This window comes from Manacus candei, unplaced genomic scaffold, assembly GCF_025592945.1.
Source record: "Manacus candei isolate 608988 ecotype Guabito, Panama unplaced genomic scaffold, ASM2559294v1 h1tg000005l, whole genome shotgun sequence".
NCBI classification, from domain to species: Eukaryota; Metazoa; Chordata; class Aves; order Passeriformes; family Pipridae; genus Manacus; species Manacus candei.
Window position 1 is genome coordinate 9310837 of NW_026138053.1, and position 19133 is coordinate 9329969.

At 39.1% G+C, this 19133-nt stretch overlaps 1 protein-coding gene across 3 annotated transcripts in view; it reads left to right on the forward strand.

The window, feature by feature from the left end:
• The window catches only part of EFCAB7 (EF-hand calcium binding domain 7), a 21102-nt gene extending 2030 nt beyond the window's left edge, over positions 1-19072 (forward strand). Inside the window, exons 3-17 of one of the 3 annotated variants that reach the window (XM_051798164.1) lie at positions 727-905; positions 3333-3544; positions 3661-3747; positions 4235-4424; positions 5078-5202; positions 8297-8438; positions 9426-9535; positions 10231-10388; positions 10594-10727; positions 12158-12306; positions 14050-14259; positions 15337-15444; positions 16460-16756; positions 17251-17319; positions 17952-19072. In XM_051798164.1, the coding sequence (XP_051654124.1) occupies positions 728-905; positions 3333-3544; positions 3661-3747; positions 4235-4424; positions 5078-5202; positions 8297-8438; positions 9426-9535; positions 10231-10388; positions 10594-10727; positions 12158-12306; positions 14050-14259; positions 15337-15444; positions 16460-16534 (1878 nt within the window). In that variant the 5' untranslated portion in view covers position 727 and the 3' untranslated portion in view covers positions 16535-16756; positions 17251-17319; positions 17952-19072. Of the gene's footprint in view, positions 1-726; positions 906-3332; positions 3545-3660; positions 3748-4234; positions 4425-5077; positions 5203-8296; positions 8439-9425; positions 9536-10230; positions 10389-10593; positions 10728-12157; positions 12307-14049; positions 14260-15336; positions 15445-16459; positions 17042-17250; positions 17320-17951 lie in introns of those variants that run through there. The other 2 variants (XM_051798174.1, XM_051798160.1) reach the window with 2 other exon arrangements.
• The last annotated feature ends 61 nt before the right edge of the window (positions 19073-19133 follow it).

Below are 19133 nucleotides of genomic sequence, written 5' to 3' on the forward strand. Positions count from 1 at the left end.
CAGAAAGCTGCTGTTACCATTTACTGGCCATTGGTGAGCAAACAGCATCAGTTACTGCTTGGAACTGCTTTAATAATTGAGGAAAAAAGCGAGTTTCATGGTTTTTTTTCAATTCATTAACAATTATATAGTCTAAGTTGCTCAAAGTTTTATGCATATTCTTAAAGTTTTATGCACGTCTGTTTTTATTATTTCTATTTAGATAACTCTTAGAAGCAGAATTGTGTGCATGACTTGGCATATTTGAAAGACTAAGGTGACGTTTTTGACCAGTTTTGCTTTTATCCATATGTTTTATTGAGTTACAACTGCAAGAAGAGAAAGCATGGATAGCAATGGCTTGTTTCACAGATAACGTGAAAAGGTGGTTTTATGCTTTCCAAAAACGTGATTATATAATATTTGTATTATCTAACATATATTAGATAATAATTGTAATGTCAAAAGTCTGAAATTAAAATAAAATACCATAAAATTAAACTTTTTTACTGCCAATGAAGAATAAATTGTGAGTTAATAAGTAGAACTCAAGCTTTTTTTTTTTGTGGATCTCATGGTGCTACCTACAAGTGTAGACAGTTATTCCCATCCCAGATTTAGGCAATGGGAAGGATATCATCTAAATGCTAGGATAACTGGTGCCAGTCTGTGTTTCACAGGACAAACAGAGCCATTATTAAGCAGGGAAATGGTAACAAATTCTAACTGTAATTGTACCCTTCACAGGATGGCCAGCAGTCCCAGGAATAACTCCGTTCAGAAAGCCACACAGGCGGAATATTCCCAAGGGAAGAAGTCCCAGCATACAGAAGAAGCAAACTTCTACATGAACTGCAGAGCAGCTTATCTGACTGTTCTGAAAAGCAGCTTGGAAAATATCAAATCCAGAGAACAGCTCAGCCTAGGTAATGATTTGATCCTTTTCCCTGTACCTGTTGTGTGGGATGGGGACAGTGGGTGGTGTACAAGCAGTTCAGCACTGAGAGTATCCCAGTGCATAGGCTCAGTAATAGTTTTAAGGAATTCATAGTAGTTTTGGATAAGGTTCAGATTTCAATATCTTTGAAGACATTTTCCTGTTGTAAAATATCACACAGTGATTTTTCGAAGTTTGTAGGAACTGCCGTTCCTCAAAACTTTTCATTTTCCTCAAATCCTTAATCTTTGTTGCTGGGTGTTGGATGACTCATGGAAGTGAGAATATCAGACAGAGCTTTTTCTCTATAAGTCACCAGTGTGAGTGCTCTCAGTTCAGTTTAGGTTGGGCAATTGCCCTGGCACAGAAAATCACCATAACTGGTATTCCATAGGAATTCTTACTCTGTATTTCCACTCCTACTGAGTTAGGATGCTTCCATAGAATGGAATAAAAAGTTTTCATTTTTTAATCCAGACTGTATTTGTGTCAAAGTAGTTCCTGTCAGCAGTACAGCAGGAAAGAAATCTCTCTGGCTGCTTCAGCTGCACTAAATAAAGCTGTTGGTAGAATCTGACTGTACTTCTGTGTTACACTGGTTGGAGCTTCTTTCCCTACAGCAGTACATGAAATCCTACCCATCAGCAGGCACATTCTTACAGCATGTGACTTAGTGCTCTCCAGGCTTCCTCAGCTGTAATAAAAGTGCCTTTATAACATCCTAATGATAGCTTAGGATAATCTGGATTTTAAGATAGGGGTGGTGTGAACAAGTGTCATCTCTTTAATATATGCTTTGGCTTTCATCTCTATCCATGTGCCACTCAGCTCCATAGCAAGTGTTTGGGCATTTTGGTTTCAAGGTTAACTTTGAGAGGGCAATTAGTTGCTCAGACTCCCAGTCTTTTCAGAAGTATTTAAGAACTTGTGTTAGAATTTGTAAGCATTGAGAATTATAGAATTATATTGCATCTTAATTCTAGCATTTCTCAAATGTGCTAATGTTTAGACATTTCTTGCTACATGATGTTTGGCTGATACTCTAAACTGTAAAGTATTCAACTTAGAGAATGGCCCTGTGACCTTTTATTGCTAGGAGTTTTGCTTATTCACAAGTGGTAGCTTCATTTCCTGTGCATTGTAATAATACTGAGGTTATTTAGCAGAATCAGTCCATAAAGAAATATAAATAAAAGGTGCAGGCTAATTGAATTTTCACAAATGCAGACTTGGGAGGCAGGTAGGGTGTGGCAAGTGCTGATCTCCCTGGATATATGGAAACACAGAGTTGTACATTAGAAGGATAATCTGTTAAATGTAAGTAAATACTGTGCTGTGCTGACATTCCAGGGAACTCTGCTATCCACAGAAACAACCACACAGAGTAACTGCCCTTCCTTGGCTGACCTTGACACTGCAATCTCCAAACAATTGCTTTGTGCCCGAGCGTGGCACAGATGAAGATATAAACTGTGCTGTGTCCTCCTGGCGCTGCCTGCAGAGGTGACAGGGCAGAAATCTTTATTTAGTCCTTGGCATTCAGCTGCAGATTAGCAACAAAGGTGTCTGGTTTTGTTTGTTTGTTTTGATGGTGACACAGTTGCCCACCGAGCATTGTAACGATGCCACCACCTCATTTCACAGATGGTCCTGGGCAGTTCTCAGCACGGGCCTGGTCAGTGCTCAGCTGGCTCAAAGTCAAATGTCAGCCCAGGTGGAGATGAAGGATCTCTTGTGCTTCCCTAAAAGACTTGATTATATGGCAAGATACAGAGGCATCCCTCTGGATTCACACAGACTGTTCATTTGAGTTTAATTTCAATTTAACGTCATACCTTCATCACACTGAGAACTGATGAAAGGATGTTTGCAGTATGACTTGGAAGAGGCAAACTAGATCTGGGAAATTAATGTTGAAGAATGCCAGGTGTGAGATCCAAGGCACTGGTTGCATGTGTGGGCTTGGCTGTTGGCTTTAATGTGTATCTGTTGGTATCATTTTTCCTTTCATGTTGTGTAATTGAAATTGATAAGCTCGAATGTGTAGATGTGACAGAAAATATTGTTTAAGATAAATTCTACACTAGATCTCAGTTTTTGGCAAACTAAGTGGAAAGACAGATTTTAGTAGAAACAGGATCTAATAATGTGCAGGTTTACAAATAATGTGCTATTGATATTAAGGCACAGGATATAGGCTGAATTTTACACTTGTCACTTGGGAAGACTTGTCTTTGAATTTGTGGATATTTTGATTGAGGCTATACCCAAGACTGTCCTTTAGACCCACTTTTCCCTTGGAGTGATTTGGCTTAAAAAAAAAAGTCTGAACATGGAAAATGATTCAAGAATGTTTTGAGAAAACTCCTTTACAGACAGCTGGAATATATAGTTAATATTGTGTTATATTGTTCAGTACTTCAACAGGCTGGAAGAAACCCATCTCAGAAGACCATTAATAAATATTGGACTTCACAAACAACTGCACTGAATTTTGATGATTTTTGTGCTATTTTAAAACAAGAAAAGCCAGTTACAAAAACTGAGCTGCTCGAAGCATTTGGAAAAATAGACACAGATAAAACTGGATATATTTTACATGATGAACTCTATAAAATCCTTACAACAGTAAGTAGCAGTGGAAACTCAGTTATCCATCTTTAACCATTTGTAGAGATTTTGGAAATGAGATGGTAAAACTATGCTACAGTATAAGAATGATTGGTTTGTTTTTTTTATTGCAGAGAGGTGATAAAATGACTTGGGCTGAAGTGAATGCAATTACTAAACAGGCTGATTTTAACTGCAGTGGCAAACTTGATTACAGCAAGGTATGGCAAACAGAGATACTTGGTTTTGTGTTACTGACTTGGTGTTATTGTCTCCAGCAAACACAATATTGCCACCTCCGTGTGTCTAGTGATGATCTTACCCAGGATCCCAAATTGCCTGTGACTAAATTGTGAACTGGATAAACAGCTCGCAAAGATTTATGCATAGGTTTAGTTTCACAGGAGGAAAGCTAATATGATTTTTAATGAAGGATTCTATCTTCAAATTTCTAGAAAGAAATATAAATCATCTGTTGGGTTGAAAGTCAAACTTAATTTTTATTCAATATTTGGACCTCCTTGTTGAATGGCTCTACTTTACTGTGTTACTGGAGTGGTTGTTCTGATTCAGGAAAATTAAAATTGTGCTTGAATAGAAAATGCGTCACATCTGCTGACCTGTCCTTTCCTTATTGATGTTAATTTTACTCCTTAAAACCATGAGAAAGGATGTTTCACTAACCAGATTCCCTTTCTTTCCTTGCAGTTTTGTGAGTTGTACCTGAGCACCAGGGAGCAGAGCTGCAGGACTGCCCGGGAGAGGCTGGAAGTTGACAGTAGGTTGAGGCAGCAGCAGTTTGGGAATCAAGCTGAAACTTCCTCTGAAGGGATCCCGCTGCCAGTGCCAAAACCATCGCCCAGAATCTCCAAGAAAACTGATCACAAACTACCAAAAGGTGTTTGTATTTCACATTGGGAGTTTTCTTCTGTTGGAGGTGAAGCTCTGGGCCAATGAGCAGTTGAGTTTTTGTTGAATTTTTCTCAGATTAGTGAGGATGTTATTGATTAGTGTAATTTCAACAGTGACAATCACATAAGTATCTCAGCAGAATATGTTCTCAGATTGCTAAGAATAAGCTCTCAGATTCCTAAGAGTGAATTCTGTTGGCTGTCATGTGACACAGCCCAGAGGGAAGAGAGAAAATGAATGCTCAGATGTTGCAACATAGACAAGTTATTTATTTCCTTCCCAGATCAGAGCTGAAACCTTAAACATTTATCAATAAAATGTGTGTTTGTTTCAATTATCGAGGCTGCTCTTCCAGCACAATCAATAGGGGAGTTTAATGTTCTTCCTGGAGTTACAAAGATACTTTAAAACCTTCCCAAACTGGAAAAAGACCACACACTGCAGAGGTGCAATGTATGGAATATTGCATGGAATTTGTGCTGGTTGCAGTTGCTTCAATTCTGGGCAAAAAACCATTCTGACAAACCAGTGATGAAGGGACTCAGTTTGTCTGTGTGCTTACAAACACAAGGTTTATGATAAATAGCACTAGGAGGGGGTTGAAATAATGTAATTGTAACTAAATATCTGTGTTTGTAGCTGACAGCAGAGCTCCTTCAAGGCCCTCATCAGCCCAAAGTGGCAAGGCTTCCACTTGTCCCGCTGTCAGTGTGGGTTCCAGCAGCAACAGGAGCACAAAGCTAATTGAGCCTGACACAATGAAGGTATCACACTGAAATTATGCTGTTTTCCTCCAGGCACACATGTTATTGCATTTTAAATAAGCTAAAAATCAGAGAAAAATGACTTCTTATGTTTTATTAATAGTTTGTCAAGGGCAGCTATAAACTACTGAGAGTTTGATATGTGTTATTATTAACATTTTTATATACTGTTGGTTTTGCTGACATCTAGTTATTGAAAATAATTTTTCAGGTGTGAAGGTTTAATAGAACCAAGTGTGTTTTTTTATAAATGAAATCACTGTTGGAGAAAACGTTTTAATGACTTCTTGAGAAATTTAAAGTTTAATAATTTATTAGGTTGGTGAGAACTTTAAATGCTTAAGTAGTCTGAAAGATTGTGTATCATAAACCTTTACATGAAAGGTAATTGGAAATAAATAACAGATCTGGGAGCATATTCAGTTTGTTGGGCATTACTTTCTAAATATATGCTATAGCCTGAAAATATTGATTTTTAGTTAAACTAATATGTTCTATCAGTATTTTCTTTTGAATAAATCACTCATTCAATATAAATTCCTGTGGGAGAGAGACAACAAAGTCACTTTGCTAAGTCAATATTTGTAGAGTGTTAATATTGATCTTTTTCCTTTGTTTTCCCTTTCCTGACTGAACCTTTACTAGTTTTCTTTCACCAGAAAATAATAGCTGCAGAAATATAAAGCATTAACTGGAAACTGCTCAGATACATTAAAAATGTGCACCTTGAGACTCCTGTATAAAAGGGAAAAAATGGTTATGACCACATAGTGTAACTGCTGCTGGAAAACTGAACTGATTGTTCTCAGGAGCTACATTTTTGTTTCAAATAACAACTCTGGATTTGTTATTGAACTCTGAAGTCCTTTATATCTTCCACATTGCTGTACAGTGACATTTGTTCTATATGAAAATTTAAAAACATCATCTCAGAGGAATTTTTCGCAGTCTGTTTTGGTATCTGGACCTCCATGCAATTTAACCTGCAATTTCACCTTGTTCAAGCCTGATGTGTGGTGTACAAAAGCAGCACACACTTAGCTGAGATTGGATTCTTCTTTCTTTGCACAAGCCAGTAAGAACTGACTGAAAAAACCAAAGCAGCTGCAGATATCAGTTAGTATTGATTAGCATCATACAAACCCTGCAATCAGTCGATAAACATGAAAAGGTAGAACTAGAACTGTTAATTTTCATAAACTCTATTTTGCACAATGCAAACTCTGTCAGAATCAGTGAATAAATAAATACCCAGGGATTCATTTGTGGTGTGGATCAGAATGTAGCACCCAAAAATTCTTCTTAGTCATCTTCTATTCAGAAATATGTATTTATTTTTCTCTGCTGTTCACCTGTGGTTTTGGGGCAGTAAGAAAATATTGCCATGAGGAAGTTGGACCAAAGCCAGTGTAACATTTCTGACAGAGGAGAACACTGGAAGTCAAAATATGGTAAATGTCTGAATTAAAAAACCATGGAATGTGTTCCTAGTGCATTCTTCCATGTGTTTTCTTTTTCTCAGTGGAGTTTTGGGATGTGTTCAAAGCCATATCAATAAATTTTGGGAGAAAAAAACCAGCCAGTTACAGATGTGCATAAACATCGTGTTGACCTGTTGGGCTTCAACTGCAGCTGAATCCCAGTTCATGAAAACACTGATGGAGATGTTTAATTTCTGCAGAGTGTTCTTGGTGTTGGTTTTAGTCAAGATTGAAAGACATCAGGAAAAAAAGAGAGTGGATCATGTCCTAAAAATGGAGCTCTTTCCTTTAATCACAGGAACAATTCCTGTCACAAACACTGGTTTTTATTTGGAATTCTGCACCGGTGTGTGGACAATTTCAGTAGTAACTTAAATTGCAGTAGCAGTGACCAGCAGCAGGTAGTGCCTAAATTTCTGTACAATCAACATTTCTAACACAAACATTTCCCACTTTGGCTGTTATTTGACAACTTCTGTTATGCTTTGAAGTGACATAGTAAAATCAAACCAGAAAATCATCTTTTATCTTCCCAAATTTGCCTATTTGTAATTTGACATGGATAATTTAGGGCACTTAGCACCACCTTATGCTCTTTGCAAGAATAACAGTTCAGGATTTGATTTCCTAAAGCTTTGATCAACTTTTTGTCCAGCAGTTCTGTCAGGTATTAAACTGGGAGACTAAATGAGCAAACACCCACTTATCTCAACTGTCATGTTTTAAGGATGAAATAATTGTTGCCTTTAGATCAACATCTTGGAGGAACATAACAATAAATAATTTGAGATTAAGATAGTTTCCAGCTATGTGAAATGAATGAATGACAGGTGTTTAGAATAGAGGAGCTGATCCTGTTCCCACAATAGTCAGTGGCAAAACTTAAGGCTCTTAGATCCATGAGTCCCTGAGTACCCATTAATCCAAACCAGGGAAGGCAAATCAAGGATGTCTCACATTCCTCAAGGCATACAGTGTGTCTGTATTTATTTTATCTCTTTTTTTTTTTTTTGCCAAAGAAGTATCATTCTAATGATATTTGAAATTGAAAATTGGGAGCTGCTGTTCAGAAAAAATAAATAATTGAAGCACAGGGCTGTTTCAGCAAAATCATGGTATCCCTAGAAACATTATTATTATTCACAAACACAGCATGTTTCAGTTTGCCTTTCCAACAGCTTTGACAGAAGTCAAGAAAATTCACATTATTTGACCAGTACTTGTGTTTGTGATTTGACTGAGCAAATAATCCCTCATTGCTCAGCTAATCAGTTGTGTTCCTTGCTTGGTTGACCTGAGGGATGTAGCAAAATTCCAGCCTTTTGGTGGTAAATCACACAGTTCAGAAAATTTCATGAATTCACTGGCAATTCAAATTTGATTTTATCTGTTTGAGCATTGGGGGAATCTGTTTTTGAGGCATTTTCACAAGCGAAGCAATAAAAATTGACTACAAAAAGGACTATTTGAGATAATTCTTGTTTTTAAAATAGGGTAGCAGTGCTGTATCTTGTGTATTTTGTGCAGGATTTACTAAATAATAAAATCAATATTTCAGAGAAGGTGCTTTTATCTTGATCAGAGATAAAATCTAATACTCACTCGGTTCCCAGGAATGGCAGTGTGCACAATCCAAAGGCTGCTTCTACTTGGAAGAAGATGGTGAAATCATCAGTCACAAGTACAGGGTGCACTTCCCTCAGAGGTCCTCAGTTTGTGTCACCATCAAGCCTTTAAATGTTCCCCAGGTAGAAGGTGAGTGTATTTTTATTTCATTTTCCTCTTCAAAAGAGTGAAACCCACCATTTGATCCACCTGGGATCAGTCAGTGCTTTCCAAACACTTTGTGGTTTACTGAGGGGCTTTGTCTTGTTGCTGCATTGGAATTATTTTCTCTCCAAGAAGATTATTTCTTTTCTAATCCTGTAAAACAGGAGCCATGAGATTCCAAAGTTGGTTTAGACTCATCTGTTGTGCTACAGGTTGGTGATTGATTCTGACTGAAGCTGGTAATAAAAACTTCACTGCAAATAATTGATGGAAAATAGTCGTTTTCCAGTTACTGCCTGGCTGAAATGGGAAGCTGATCAACAGACTTCAGTGAGAAAAAGGGATCTGAATCTGACAGATTGGAGTAATTTAACAGATCTGAGGATGTCTCGGTGCTCTGCTCAGAACTTTGGGCACCCTTTGTACCTGTACCTTAGACAGTTCTGCTGCAGGATTGTCCAGACATTGTCTGTAACCAAAAAAACCCTCATCTTTTGTATAAAAACATTCTACTTTTGCCCAATATTATTGTCCTGAATATAGAACTATCTCCGTGTTTTCTTGTGGAGAGGAAGGCACAAGGTTGGTGTGTAAGGAAAGGATCCATGTCAGCAGAGCAATGACCTTTTTAGGAGAAAAATGTCTTCACATTTTGAACAAATTTGTGTGGTGTGTAACCACTCTTTGGTATTCTTGACTCTTAATGATAGAGCTATTCTATCAATACTTCCTAATGATAGAACTATTAATAGGAATAATTATCTGTAAGACAATCACAAGGCTTGGAACAATTTCTCTGATTGGCCTAAATAGGAAGGAAATCCCAATATCGTGTAATGGATTCTTAATTTCCATTTTACACTAACAGGGATTAATATTATAAATACCATGAATATATGTATTTTGAGGTCCAGGGAAAACCACTTTTGTGCCATCATTAAGCATTTATGTGTGGGATATTTTTCTTTTTAGGAAGATCTTGTCACTGGTTGTCAGTGGATACAGCTTTATTTATTCTGAAGGAGAATGAAACCCAAGAGAATCTACAGCTTGTGAGCTTTACTGAAGTACAAAACAAAGAGGTCAGATATTGTTGTGTTCCAGTTCTGATTGTTTGTTATTTAGTGTGTATGTTGATATTATATGGGTGAGTCCCATGTGATTGGAAGGAGTTCAAGCTGTGCTAGTCAGGTTAGAGAGAAGCAGCACATTTTCCATGCATGTTCCCTTTCAAAACTGACAGCACTTGTGCAAAGTAAGATGTAACAGAATCACAATTCCACATGTATGGAAGTTTAATGGAATTCTTGTAAGAACCACATTATTGTGTGACATGTTGGCAAGTATTGCTGAGTTGCTGATTACATTTACAGATACTCTCAGAAACTCACTTTATTCCTGCGCCTTCAAACCCAAAATTTCAAAAGCAAAATGTGTTAAAATTTCCTCTAATTTTCTTTCTCCTTCCACATATGATTTTGAACTTCACAGAGCACAGGATATTCTTATCCTCTGACAGAAATAAGGGAGGAGAAATGGCAGCATTAACTTAGTTCTCCCTTCTGCCCTCATCTCTGGTCCTGTATGTTTTCTTTAAATCTTATTGTAAGAGATTCACTAGGTGTTTTTATCTTTAAAATGGCATCTCTAAGGAAAGCACCCAGCATTACCGTTGTTTTCAAGTGATTAATCACTTTTGTCTGGATATTACTGGTAATGAAGAAAGGCATCATTTGAGAAGCGAGTGACAAACTTGCCTGTGTTCCTCCAAGAGCAGATGTTTGGCTGGAAAGGGGAGCTTGGATCTGGGAATTACTGGCTGCTCCCGTTCACAACAGGCTGCAGGCTGAGGAAGGGGAGAACACAAGTTACTGAAGAAGCAAAATTGGTGTATAGGGATGAAGATGGAGAGCTGGCTCTCACCAAAGACTTCAGGTGAGTCATATTCCCAAACAGGAATTCCCAAACTTTCTAAGAGGGTGTGCTCCAGCTGAAGTGCAGCTTTTTGAAAGCTGTATCTTCCTAAAGTACTCTTTATACAGGATATTCTCAAATAGACTGAACAGTTCCTGACAATATTATGAGCCAGTAAAGCAAACAGAAGCCTTTGGAAATAGTTTTGCCTTTTTTAATCTTTCAGAGCTGCTTTATTGGATATATTTGAAACAATAGATTTGGATGGGAATGGCCTCCTGAGTCTGGAGGAATACAACTTCTTTGAGCTGAGAACTAGTGGAGAGAAGTGTGATGAGGAAGCATGGGCTGTGTGTAAAGGTAAGTTCATTGCTGTACTTAATTAAACTAATTAGGGCCATCAATCTACTTCCAGGTTTTACGTGTATAGTATAGAAGAACTGAGTATTTTGTAGCCTATTCCAAGAACACACGTGGATGTTGTTCTCTTCTCCTTTTGTTTTCTTTTTTCCTTTTCCAGTCTCCTGTCCTTTGTTTTGCTTCATTCTGGTGTGTGTGCCACTGACCTTCTGCTGAGAAAGTTCTTCCCATTCCTAATTGTTTTGTAGCTGCCAAAACCTACAGGTTTTCTAATCCTGGATCCCGTGGTGAATGAAACTGTAACAGGTATTTGCTTAATCCCTGTCCTTTGTGCAGATTAGTCTGGGGCTGCTTTCCTATCTCACAAAGGGTTGAGAGGTTCATTTCAGTAGTGTCTGTGGTGCTATAAAATGGCATCCAGAGTTGCTGTGGATTGCCAGTGTCTCACTGTGTATCAGCCCATGTCATGTTTGACATAATTCCTTTGTAGGCTGTGACATGCTGGCTGAGATACTTTAGATCTGGCAAATCCTTCTAATCATTTCTCCCCAAAACACTCCAAGGTGTTGGATTTTTTTCCTAATTGATGGAAAACTCATATAAAATCCTTTTCTCTAACTTTCTCCTCTGTTTCGTCCCTGTACTTTTCCACACTTGGACTCTGCACTTATCTCCACACAAGTAGGAGGGGTAAATATGTGTCAATAAATAAGGGAGGAAAGAGGAGAATCTGGTGAATGTTTTACCAGGTCATTAATCAGTTGAAAGGGTTCAGACAAATATCATAAATCTTGATACCAAAGTTCAAGCCATTTATTACAGCAGCTGTACCCTTGGATAGATTTATTAAATTGGTAATCCCTTTTTAATAATATATAGTAAAGATTTAGCATTGTTATGAAGATGAGAAAACCATTTTTAAAACTCTCTGACACAAGGACATTTCCATTATGTGTTTGCTGACATTAGAGTGATATCTATGATATTCTCCCTAGAGAGGGGTGTTAGGATTACTGGAATTTTATTGCTTTTTAGGAACTAAGTAAATCATTTCTATATCAAGGACCTCAAGCACTAAGGGTGCTGGTTCCAGCTGACTTTCATTTCCCGTTCCTAAGATACCCCTTTCTGCAAAACTCAACCACAAAGTTTTAGCATAAAGAAAAAAATCAATATCAACTGTTTGTGTTTTGAAATCTCCCCCTCTTTCGGGTTATCCAAAGGACCAGCTGTTTCTAGGTAGTATCCAAAATCCACAGGGCAGCTCTGCAAAGAGCACGTGCCTGGTCAAGGACAGTCCTTCCCAAATAATATTGGAGAGCCCGAGGTTGCAAAGTGGCTCCATCTTTTAAACGTTGGCTTTGGAAGGATAAAGGGTGTTTGCAGAGAGAACAGATTTTTGAGGAATACTTTCTGTTTCCTTTAAACAGAGAATTTTGAGATGAAGAAGAATGAACTCACGAGACAAGGATTCCTGGATTTGAATCTCATGGAAGCCATGGACCGGGAAGGGGATCCCAGTGACCTCTGGGTCACTCTGTTGTCCCTGGGCTACAACAAGGCCTTAGAAATGACAGAGGTATGAGGGACACAAAGCAAAACCAACTGCTCATGTTTAACTGCAGCACTGTTTGTGTCTGCCATGAACTGATTCCAGCAGCTCAGGGATCCACTCCAAAATGGTGAATTCAGGATTTACCCTGTTTCCTAGGATAGCACTTGGATTGCTGGAAGAGGAAGTTTTCTTTTTGCTTTAGAGAAAGACAGGATTTTGTGGGTTGTAGAGGAAGAAATTTTGGATTATACCCATTGAAAGAGTTCATTGCCCTTGCTGGTGAGATGTGATAAGACAGTGATGGTAAACTGTGACCTCTCAGCAAACTTAGAAAATGCAGCACTTGCTCTCCTTAAAAAAGCCACTTTCCTGGCCCAAACCACAACAGAAATGGATCATTTTTTTCCACATGATTCAGAATTCCTAATTTTCAGACATGACTATTTCTGTTATTGTTGCCTTTCACAACAGTGTCTGAATGTGTTCAACATAAAATTTTAATGAAGAGGCTTTGGGTGACACACTGTTTACTTACAGGCCCAGGGATTTTTTTCTAACGTGTACATACACTTAGATATTTTATTTTATTATTTTATTTCATTTTTTAAATTTATTTTTACAGAAATAATTTTGGTGTTAATAGTTCTCGCTCAAGAAAGAGGATCTTTTTAATGAAGAGGAAAAAAATTATGAAAACTTAAAGAAAACATTAAATATACAGATAATTAAATATTTAAGTTTCGTTCCCAAGAAAAGACTTCTAGGATCATAGTCTGATAATGTCCTTTAACCTTATTAAAGTAAAACAGGTTAGTGTAGTCACTGTATAAAATATCTGTGTGAAACAAATAAATGCAGACCCCAAAACAGTCAGTATGAGAGATACGAGCTCTCAGTGAAAATCTTGGCATCCTGGTGAGTGATTTCACGAGGAGCAGTTTCTCCTTTTCCTCCAAGCTGTGGTTGGCAGAGCCCCTGCAAAGCTGTTTTTCTGCATTTCAGCCGCGAGAGGGAGCAATCCTCCAAGAAAGAGGATTTTGGGGAGGTTTTTATCCAGTTGGGAATTTCGGGCAGGTGTTTTGTGCCTTACACCAGCTGTGGTTTATGGCTCCAGCCTTTGCTTTCCAAAGGACAACATTAATCTAAATATCTCCATCTGTTAACTTGTGTCTATCACTTAACACTTTAATTCCTTGATTTCAAACAATTCAAGAGTGGTGTTTTGGGAGCATTGAGCCTCTAACAAATTAAAGGCAGAACTTGAGAAATCCTGGTGGATTCCAGCAGGCATTTGAAAGGAACTGAGGTGCTGTTACTGTATCTGAAAAAATGCAAACTCCTGGTTGTTACACCAGGAGTAACATTGCTTGATGCAACAGGGCAGGTGTATTAAATCGGTGGGAAGTGGCACAAATAGCAACAGTGTGGCAGGGAAAGGAGTCAGGGTTATTTCAGACCCTGGAATACATTTGTGCTTCATCCTAATTCCTGTGTATTTTGCTGTCCAAGGAAGGGTTTCCTGTGTTGGAGCTGAACGCACCAAACTAGATATCGAGTGTACTGTGGCTGGCATGAAAAATGTCATTTGTCCTCTACAATATTGCCACGGCTCTCAGGTTTGGCATATTTGATATTCAGGGACATATGTGTATTTGGGTAATTGTACTTCAGAGCAGATATGAAAATACTGAGGAGCTGTGGATGAAAATCCGAGGGGAAAAGCTACAGCTCAGGTGATGATAATAAACCCCATATTTTCCATTGCAGGCCTGTCCCTTTGTGATTGACATCTATGCAGAGAGATGCAAACCCCGAATTAAAGCCATGTATCTGGAGGCAGGGGGCTCCCAGCTCAGCAGGGCTGTTTGCAGGGCCGTGGTGAATAAAGGAGAGCCCAAAGTACTGGATGGCTCTGAGAACACTGTGGTCCACACCTACAAATCAGGCAGGAGAATCACTTCTGTTATTGAAAATAAGGTATGGCGTGAGACCTCTGTAGGGTACTTTGTGGGAATGTCTATTATTACAGTTCTTCCTCCCTCCTGTTTGTCATATTTGAGAATTACATTTTCTGATATCACATTTTTGTATCTGTTTCATAAAAAAAACACCCCAGTGCCTGATGTGCTCCTTTTGACATATGACTCGGACTTCTAAACATCAGTGTCAGAAAGGACAGTTTATTAAAATGAGGCAACCAGTTCTAAATATCATATAGAATCTGAATATTTTTGTGTTCACATTCCAATTTTTCAGTATTTTGATAATAATTAGAGACACAATATCATCATAATATGAGAAAACAAACACTAAGAACAGGAAACAAAATTACAGAAAGTTCAAAGAATACAGCATTTACACTATTTAGCATTTTCAGCGTCCACAAGAAAGTCAAAGAACAGTGATTTGCATTGATTGTGTTATGGATGAATTATTAACTGGTTAGTCCTACAGGATTATTACTAATCCAAGCTAAGAATTGTAAATGCAAGCAGAAGTGGTTGGTGAGAAGCAGAGATTTTAAACCTTTCTGCACAGAACATAATGAACCTGCTGTTCCTTCTCAGTCTCATTTGTACCAGGAACTGTGAGTAAATAAACACAGCTCAGTAAGATGCTGAACTTAAGATGCTTTAAATCTGAAAAGATCACAGCAAGAAGTATATTTTTAAAAGGAGAGACATGCAAAAGGGAATGGCTTAGAGGACTAATATTAGGCTCCCTGAACTCTGGGTATAGATGTGCCCTTTAGGGTAGATGTTCCAGAGTTATTTATATGTTTGGGAATATGTCAGAGAAGGAGGTGAGGTCTGCACTCAGACAGCTGGATGCTCTCTGGTATTTCAGTGAGTCTTCCATTTCTGACCGTAGATCTGGGCTCTGTTGGTGCAAAGGTACATTTGAAACTGTTACTCTTCAAAAAGTATCCTTAAAGCATTTCTGTCCTGTAAAATAGCAAAGTCAGAGGAGGCCAGAGGGATGTGTAGTCCTTACAGGAAGAATAGACAGTTAACCAGAAAACTAATGGGTTCCCTCATGTTTTTTCACTTACAGTCTGAAAACAAAGTGATTATTCATGTCAACAATGAGCAGAGTAAGAACTGCCTAAATAACAGGGGACTTACAGTTTTTGCTGTAGAAGTGGCACCAAAATCCATGATGGTAAGGGGTGTTTTTAATTTTTATTGCTCAGCCAACTTAAAATCTAAGCAATAAGAAAATCATATGACATCTTTATAGTTTTCTTTTGTAGATCTTTTATCATGAGATAGGAGCATGTGGAGAGTGGCATCTTTGTGACCAGTACAGATCAGATGTAGTTCTTGATGTTTTGTTATAAAAGTCCATAACAGTTCAGTTTTTCATACTTGGGCCTGTCTCAGTTTTCCATCCAATACATTACCATTTACTAATAGTTTTAATAATCCTTTTCTAAGGCTGTATTTTCTTTTTATTTTTCACTTTAGCAAATTTTAATCAAATACATTGATACCTGTGAGGGACAGATCAAGCATGCACTAACCAGAAAGAGCAATAAATGCATTGCAGTCCTTCTGCACAGTGTGATTTGCAGACAGCTGCTTCTGTTAAACTTGGCTTAAGGATGTTTAGCCACAAGGCATTTTGATCTCCTGATCCTTGTTGCAGAGCTGGGCAGGCTGTAGTGAAAACTCTAAATGAGAGTTCTAAGGGATAGAATGTGAAAATGCATTACAAATGCAGATGATGTTTTTCTTCATTTATTTATGAATAAAATCCTGGTTTTATTATTCTAAAAGTACAGTCCCTTTGTTTAAAAGAAGAGGCTTCCAAGCTATTTTATATTTCCCAGCTTTCCCGTGTGGATTCAAACCCATTGTAAACAGCACAGTCCCGTGACACAGGCAGGGCTGGGGCCTATTCTAATACTGCTGCTGACACTTTAGATATCCATAGGTTGGTCCTCTAAGGTGTTTTTTAGTTGTAATTTAGGCTTCATTCAGTACTGGGTTCAGTGGCTCTGTGAATGTTTTGCTGTCATGTAATTAAATTCCGTGGTAATTTTTGCCCATCAGCTGTCAATATGGATGAGGAATGTTCATCATTTAGTGGTGTGTTCATCATTTTGCTTACAGAGCACGTGAGGTGACAGTTCTCCAAACCCAGCTGTTTCACCTGTTTTCTCTCTCCTGTCCAGGTCTGTCAGCACGTGGTGCCCCTGAACGAGCAGGAGGAGTGGATTTATAACTGTGTGCACTCCCTTGTACGTTAAACCTTCTGGTTACAGAGCTGGGAGCATTCACACCAAACCAGGAGTGGTTTTTGGCAGCTTCCAGACAATTTATAATCTTGTCCTTCTCAAAAAGCTGCCATACATTTGCGCTCTGCAGAGTTTGATTTGTTAAAGCCAATGAATCACATATTTCTGATATCACATATTTCTGCTAAAGGCTGTGAAGAAACACGTACAGTGATAGATTAGGATGGAATAAGTGTAAGTATGTAAAATCCTTGACAGAATAAATTATTGGTATGAAAACACTGAGGCACAATAAAAATTAGTGCTGTTCAGTAGAAATACAACTGACAACTGTAATATAATAGTGTTTTATAAAGGCTGGTTTCCCTAAATGTGCTCTAGTTTTCTATAACATGTACTGTAGTTCCATCACAGGCTGGAACTGCTTCACTGAGGAAAAACTTACTTTGGTGAATGAGTCTGGTGGGTTCCTAATTAAACACTGATGTGGTTTTGGTGTGAGAAGGATAAAGGAATGAGACTCAAGATTTTATTTTGCCTCTTTCCCCTTTTTTCCCCTCATTGATAATACTCATCTTGCACTTCTTCTGTAATGACTGCCTAATTTTATACTCTTTTATGTAAAATAAAGTCTGCCTTTTTGTATGTAGTAAAGAAATATTATCATTTGAGGAAAATGAAGGTTTGTCTTGGGCTCTTGACTGTTAACAACAATTAATTATTTTCAGGGTAGCTGAAATAAGGAGACTGAAGTGCACCAAGTTTAGGCTGCAACAGCAAAGAAAACCAGCTTTGAGGTACTAAAAATATTCATCTTACTTTTCTGGTTCCTCTAAATGTCTGTTAATGTGGGGGAAAAAAAAGGATGACCCTGCCCACTGGATGCTTAAAAAGTGTCTGAGTTTAAAATAGCTGTTAAATGTATGTGACCTCATGTGTAAGGGCAGCGAGCAGTGTTGCAAAGCTATTTTTATCTGCCATAACTCCTGCACTCTGCTGTTCCTCTGCTGTAATCTTACACTGGGCAAGTAAATGTCAGTGCCAAAAGGAGAGCTGGGCTCTGATTTACACACTTGGTGCTAGGGCAGGTTTCCTGGTAATCCTTTAGTTTTCCATTTTTTCCCCATAGCGAGTACAGTAGATGTGGTTTTCATTTTCAGAACTGTCTAAAAAAAGTAGAAGTTGAGGCCACACAAATATTTGGTGATTTCTAGCTCTGCCTGAGCTCTTGAAATGCTGCCTCAGGCAAGGTGTGGGTAAATCAGAAGTTCCCAGCTACGTGTCTAAGGAGGAGTTAGGAAATAATGAGACACATTCTCTGTAGAACAGACACTAGAAAGTGAGCAGCCCATTATTTGCATTTCTCTTGTTTGTCAAATCAACCTTTTTAGATGTGGTAGGAGTTCATATGCAACTCTCTGCATTTTAGGAAAGGAATGGTTAAGGCTGAAGGAAGAGCTTAGTGGAGAAATCACTGCACGGGAAAGACTTGGTTTTGCTGCAGGTAAAAAACATGGCACAGCAACAGGGGAACCTCATGTATGTTCTGATTCTCTTGCTGCTAGGAAGGGTTTAATTACCCAGATTTTAAAGGGGGAACATGAGCAAGCTCTCCATGGCAGGCTCTGCCTTTCCTGCCCTGGAGGAGATGAGAACAGAGATCTCAGAATCTACAGATTATTTTCCAGTTTGCTTCAAGTCCAGGTGCCACCAAGACAGAAGAACATTCCAGCTTCTCTTTTCAAGGCTGAACATAGGTACCAGCTTATTTTCTTCAAGGGGAGACATTTGAGAGAAAAAGTGTCTGTAACACCTGTAATTTTAATTTCTGGAATTACCTTACTTTTGAGAACTGGTGCTATAATAACAAAGTTCAACTTATTCGTGGGTTTGCTAGCACTGACCTTCCCTGACCAACCTTCTGGGGGTATTTGGGGGGGTCCTGGTTGCGTGGGGTGGTCAGTTGAGGCCAGGGCCTGCCTGTTGTAGGGCCTGTGGTGACATCCTGCTGGTAGCTATAGGGACATGGAGGGTCTGGAGCACCAGGAGCAGCTGGGGGGGCTCAGGCTGGAGAAAAGGAGGCTCAGGGGGGACCTTCTCACTCTCTGCAACTCCCTGAGAGGAGGGTGGAGCCAGGTGAGGGTCGGGCTCTGCTCCCAGGGAACAAGGGACAGGACAAGAGGAAATGATCTCAAGTTGTGCTGGGGGGGGTTAGGTGGGACGTCAGGAAGAATTTCTTCATGGAAAGGATGATCAGGCTTTGGAAGGGGCTGCCCGGGGCCGGGGTGGAATGCCCATCCCTGGAGGGATTTAAAAACCCTGTGGATGTGGCATTTGGGGACATGGGTTAGTGGTGGCCTTGGCAGTGCTGGGGGAACAGTTGAACTCCATCACCTTAGAGATCTTTTCCAGCCTAAACCATTCCATGATTCGTGACACCTGGCCCAAGCAGAGCACCCACCCACGGAGGTGCCCAGTGCTGTGGCAGGACAGGGGAGCTCAGTGCTCCTCTCTGCACACCCAGAGCTCGGCAGCGCGGCACTCGCACCCTCTGGGAGCAGGACAGGACACAGCAGGGCAGGGCAGGGCAGGGCAGGATGCTGTGTCTTCT